At 42.0% G+C, this 6,000-nt stretch overlaps 1 protein-coding gene across 1 annotated transcript in view; it reads left to right on the top strand.

The window, feature by feature from the left end:
- The first annotated feature begins 1,124 nt into the window (after positions 1-1,124).
- Positions 1,125-6,000, top strand: part of CNTNAP5 (contactin associated protein family member 5) — a 772,432-nt gene continuing 767,556 nt past the window's right edge. Inside the window, exon 1 of the mRNA XM_012755965.3 lies at positions 1,125-1,559. Within this exon, the coding sequence (XP_012611419.2) occupies positions 1,478-1,559 (82 nt within the window). The 5' untranslated portion in view covers positions 1,125-1,477. The remainder of the gene's footprint in view (positions 1,560-6,000) is intronic.

Raw genomic sequence — 6,000 nt, 5'->3', positions numbered from 1 at the left:
GACTGCAGCTGAAGACCCAGGGTTGTCAGGAATCTATAGTGTAAAATAAGCCTGTATAATTGCTGCCTGGGGGGGGGAGGAAGAGGGAGACATCAACTTCCTCCGAAGTGGGTAGAGTCTATCAGCCCTAACTTCATTGTGAGCTTCACATAGGAGAAATCATTGTGGTCCCTCATTTTGTTAAGGTTTGGCAGCTTTCTGACAGCTTCCAATAAAAACAAAATAAGTTGATTTATGGTAAAGCAGGAGAGTCCCCAGATATATACTAGAAGCCAAAAGCAACAGCAAGGCTTGCCATAAGGAACCACCAGGAAGAACCCCAAACCACTCTTTTTAAATTTAAATCCCTCCAGAGGAGCCCTAGGATTTTGACTCTGGAGCCAACTCGAGCTTCACCCTGACTCTCATCATTACCACACCCATTTCTCTCCTCTTTTGATCCCTCTCAAGCGCCAAGAAACCACCTGGGTTCTGGAACCCAAAGCACCAAGCGCCTTGCAGTACTTGGCCCAAGCGAGGAGCCAGCAGCGGGAGGGAGGAGCAGACGCCAAGGCCGGTGCAGGATGAGCGATGGAAGTGGGGCGCGGGAGTCTGGAGGCGGGGGAGCGCACGTATTTAAACCGCTAAACCAGACATCCCAATAATATCAAGACCCATCAGCCTTCCCTATTAGGGAACGAACGCAGGGGAAATTAAATACCGTAATTCAAGCCCTATTTCTCCCTCTCCTCCAAAGGAGGGGCTATGCATCTCGCCAGCTCTTTATAAGCTTTCCATAGGAAATTCCCTCTTCCTAATGCGATCTGTCTTGCAACTCCTTTTAGCATCCTTTCAGCAGCGCTCTTCGAAAATCTGGTTTAAATTTTAATACCTGTACTCCAAATTGGGGGGAAGGGAGGAGACAGGATCGAGAGCGAGAGATTTGCTTTCCCTTTCCCTTTCCCTCCCAGGTAGCCCGAGCGCACCGCAGAGGCTCGGCGGCCGCGAGGAAAGGCGCCGGAGCGAGGCAAAGACCCGCCCAGGCCGCTCTTATAGGCGAGCGCGGGGCGGGCCTGGCCGGGGGCGGCGCCGCGCGGCCCGCTCGCCTATAAGGAGCTGTCCGCCACCCGGGTGCTGATTCCAGCTCTCGCGCCTGGCGAGCTGGATTCGGCTGTCCACCGAGCTCGGCGCCGTCCTTGTAATCGGGTTTGGATTTGCACCTCCAAGGAGGGAGGAAGAGGAAGAAGAGGCGGGCGAGGAAGGCGCGTACAGCGAGCGGCTGGTGCGGGGACGGTAGCCTGAGCCGCAGCTCCCGAGAAGCCCCCGCCACGGTTTCTGTGGAGTGCCTGGGCGCGGGATGGAGTGAAAGAGCGAGTGCCTCTCCGAAGGGGGGTGGGAGGGGGTCAGGCGGCGCAGAGGAGAGAAAGAGAGAGAAGAAGCCGCGGCCGGCGCCTGCGAATTTCGGATTCGATTGGGAGGGACCGCTCACTCTGGGGAAATGGATTCTGTACCACGGCTGACCAGCGTTTTGACTTTGCTGTTCTCTGGCTTGTGGCATTTGGGATTAACAGCGACAAATTGTGAGTACCAGGAGCTGGGGGCGGGTAGGTAAGGTGGGGAATGGTAGCATTTAGAAAGACAATCAACTGTCCAGGCGTTCTCAATTGTATCTTCTCTGGGCAGAAGGAAAGGGGAAAAAATGCTCATCAGTGTGGTTCCATCAGTCCAACCATCTCAAAAGTTAGCAGAGCTCAGATGATCCAGCCCTGCTGGATTTCCTGCTTTTATCTAGGAATCGCAAAGTTCCGGGAGAAGGAAAGGTTCTCTTCTCTTAGCCTCCTGCTAGCTGCACGTTCTATGCCTGCCTGATCTCGGCCAGGGCGTTTCGCAAGAAGGGCCCGGGCTTTAGACAGTATGTTCTGGGAGCTGAGCTTCCAGGGATAGAGCTGCTCTCAGCCACCGTGCTGGTGACAGCGGCTCATCCCCAAATGCAGTGCCTCGGATTTGCAGTATGCCTAGCGCCCCACAGTACGTGGCTTTGCGCTCTGCCCTCGGCAGAAGGCTCCAGTTGGGATATCTTGCAACCAATGCGCACCGGTTTAACAGGATTCAGAATTTTGGCCTAAGAGTCATAGCCCAATGTAGTCAACCACAAGATCAATGGCTGCCCCTTTTACAGGAGGAAGAGCTTCTATGCATACCCCACCCCCAAAATCTCTGTGCCAAGGAACATAACACATAATGAGTATGCACTAAGTGTACAGTCTGTCGTCGAAGCTCTAACCTCAGCAAGTGCAGGGCATTTAATTTAATAGGCAGGAAAGCTGGACACCCGGTGATCCACCACCTGCACTATGTATTTAAAGAATCCAGTTTGTCAAACTTGAATAAATCTCTGGAGCGATCAGAGGTTCAAGCTCAATGGCTCAGCTGCCTCTCTAGGCAGAGGAAAGGAAGTTATTCCAGCTCTGGGAACTCCTAAATGAGAAAGAATGCAATTAATCCATCTGTGTTGTTCCCAAAGATGCTTTGTCAAGGTCCCTCAAGTTTCTGGGCTTGCTCCCTTATCCCCTGTCCCTGTCATGAACCTCAGAAATATTACCCATATTGCAACAGTTTTATTTTTTATTTTTTAAATCTGCAATATCACTGTTATAGAAAGATGGGGACTACTTACAACTTAGAAGTGTTTCTACCTTTCCCCCCACCCTCTTAGGTCCAAGAGGATCTTGAATATCTCTTCCCAGAGTTATACCTCAAGGGATGTCAATGAAACAAATGCTGTGTACCTAAAACAGTATAAAACAGAGACAGTGTTTTTATCTGTGATCAGAAGTTTTGGAGATCCAGTATTTATAGTTACTCGTTATGCTTTATAAAGATTTTATTAAAGTTTGCATACTAAAGGATGGTGAAGAAGTCAACTTTTCTAAGGGAGGATCCAAGGAGCCTAAGTTTAGAAATTATTCAGGTTATATATAGGGGCAAGTAAGAATCTTATATATGACTTTTCTTTTTCTTCTTCTCCTCCTTTTGCTCCTTCTGTAAAATTGTTCCCATGGTGCTGTAGAAAGAGATCTAAGTGGTTAGGAGGAAGTTAGACATGGTGCTGAGCTGGTTTCTCTACTTTCTAGAACACTAGAGGTCAGTATTGTCCTGATGATGCAAAGGTGTGGTAGCAAACTAGCCGTGTTTTCCCTTTAGCACATTTACCTATCTGAGGAGTGAGTACTTTAAAGAGCCACAAAGGTGGGGGTGAGGAATAAAGGTTAAATGGAAATGGAATGGTTTGAGCTTCTTCATGTAGCACCTTTACTTAAGGCAGGAAAAAAAATTGTAATATGGCATTTTCTGTAAATTAATTGAATTATAGTTAATATGTTTTAATAATCCTCATAAAACACAAATGACATGGATTTAAGACTCATGCTTATCATTACTGATGCAATAATAAAGCTAACTCTAAACATTTCAAATGAAACTTTGTGATAATGAGCTTTAGTATTTCACAAGTGGCAGTTTAATTTCCCCTTTCCAATCAACATTTCAATTAAATACATGCTGCTTGCTAAATATTTGGGGTCAATGTTCTTAAAAAATGATCATAAATGGTTACTATGCTCTACAAAATGTATTAATTCAGGGAACAATAGGATAGCAACAGAAAAATTACGTCTGAACTCAGTACCTATCGGTGGTCTTCAAAACCTATGATGCAGAACCTCTAAGAAAAAAGCACTAACATTCCACAATTCCTTCAGAATTCTACTGACCACACTCTTTATTCATTAAATATAAGGCTTGGATTTATTATTTATCTGAAATATGCATTTATATGCATATATCTAGTAATAACAAATTCCTTTCAAATAGTCATTTTTAAGTTTAGTTGGAAAAATTTTTCAAGATTATTTTTTCTATATTTTGAAATACTATCTCATGTCATTTATGATGGTATCCTTGAAAATGGATTATTGACCCAAGATGTCCCAGGGTATATAGTTCAATATGTGGACTTTGTTCAGGCATAAATAACTTTTAATTGTTTTTATTCTTCTTATAACAATTTGTTGTTACGATGGGTTTGTGTATGTGCGTGAGCATTTAATTTTTTCATAATCTGACCAAAACTTGAGTTTTTATCCCCAAGGGAAAAATGAATGCTTACCTGATTATAGATAAGTTCTTAGTTAAACAAAATTAAAATAAAGACAGGTTAGAAGGACCAGCTACAGTACAGATATCATGAATCTGTGCAGAGAACAAAATCACCTACCAGTAATAAAAACTCCAGAAATTCACCCATTGCAGATTTTTAGGATATTAAATAGCTACAACTCTTCCTTTGGGTTTACCCTGAGGCAATTAGTTAATTTCAAATGTAGATATGATAGGCCACCGTTAAATGAAAAATCACTTTACATATAATGTCAACTCCTTTGATACAAGGAGAAGCAATGTGGCTTGATAGTTGGTTAAAGTAAAACCAGGAGTTATAAGAGCTAAGAAGTTCTAGTCTTAGCTTGGCCACAGCTTTCAAATAGCTGTCAGGTTATTCAACCTTCCAGGCCTCACAGGCTTTAGTATAAAACAATAATTGAGATATATATGTATATAGTTCCAAACAAAACAACAGCTAAATATCTCACTGAGGAGATTCTTCAAATATGGGGCATATTGAAAGACTATTATAATGGCAGAACTTACATTCAGAGGATCAGAAAAATTTGTGAGACCTGTATGGGGTCATTACTTTATTGTTAACAATAAACATATGTTACATGACTATAAAGAGCCTTAATTTTGACCAGTAAATCACTTTGAACAATCTCCACGCATCTTATCTAAGTTTGTTGCTACATATTAGGTTCACACAGATATAGCCTTGAGAGAGGAATCAAAACTCTTATTCTAGCCCTTTCATCATATGCAGAATTTCATCTGAGATATATGCAGATGTCAATCATATTCATAGGCTCTTCACATAAAGAGATGCATTATACCTTGAGTTACCTGAAGCATATGCACAAACCCAATCAATAGGTAATATTATAAATAAACAAAGAACAGGCTGATGTTTTTCAGCAGGAAACTTTTTGTGGCATTTACAGTCAGCAGAAGTAAAGGAAACACTATCATGTTCATTTGGAAGAGTCCTAATGATCTTTTGTTGATTGGCTCATCTTTGACGGTACATATGAACTCTCTTCCCTTTCTCTTCACATTGCCTCCTATCTCCAAACTAGACTGGTACTTCCACAGTTGGCAAATATAAACTAAACATTAACTTAGTAATTTCCACACAAGAGTCAAAAATTATTGAGAACATTAGTTTCCGTGTGAATAACCTCACTCTCTCCCCTTTATTCTTATTCTAATGAATTGCTGTCTTCTACGTTGCAATTTTCTTTTTTTCTCTGCTCCTCTGCACAATTTCATTTGCTTTCTTTATTGACTCCCAGTTTCCCTTTACTGAATTGCTTCACTTTTTAATGTCTGTTTGTTACAAAACTAAGTAAGGTGATACCATTTAAAATGTTCCTAAGACCTTTAGTTGGTAATCCAAAGACTTTGAGATATGACTTGTCCACTGAAATATGGCCTGTATATACAATACTAATTATTGACATGAAATAGGAAGATAGGAAAAGGGTCAAGTGACCTAAAAGGCCAGAGAAAAATAACAATTCACTCAATAGGACTTCATTGAGAAGTTGCAATGTACTTATTTGCAGCCAATAATGACATTTTTAATTCATAAGGGGAGCTTTCTCCATTTGTCAAAACTGCCACTTTCTGGCTGGTGACCTTGTAAAGGTTACTTGCTTATCCTGATAATCTTGGTGAATTAAATGAAGGAAATGGATTAAATGTTATTAATAAAATCCTATTGATTTGTAATGTATTTTTGCCTTTAACTACTGATGTTGCCTATTAGTCATTCCATTTGGATATTTCTGGGATTATTGTACTCTTACATTTTTTTTTGGGGGGGGGGACAGAGTCTCACTCTATTGCCCC

The sequence above is a fragment of the Microcebus murinus genome, chromosome 8, assembly GCF_040939455.1.
Source record: "Microcebus murinus isolate Inina chromosome 8, M.murinus_Inina_mat1.0, whole genome shotgun sequence".
Lineage (NCBI taxonomy): Eukaryota > Metazoa > Chordata > Mammalia > Primates > Cheirogaleidae > Microcebus > Microcebus murinus.
This window is presented reverse-complemented; position numbering and strand designations above follow the sequence as displayed.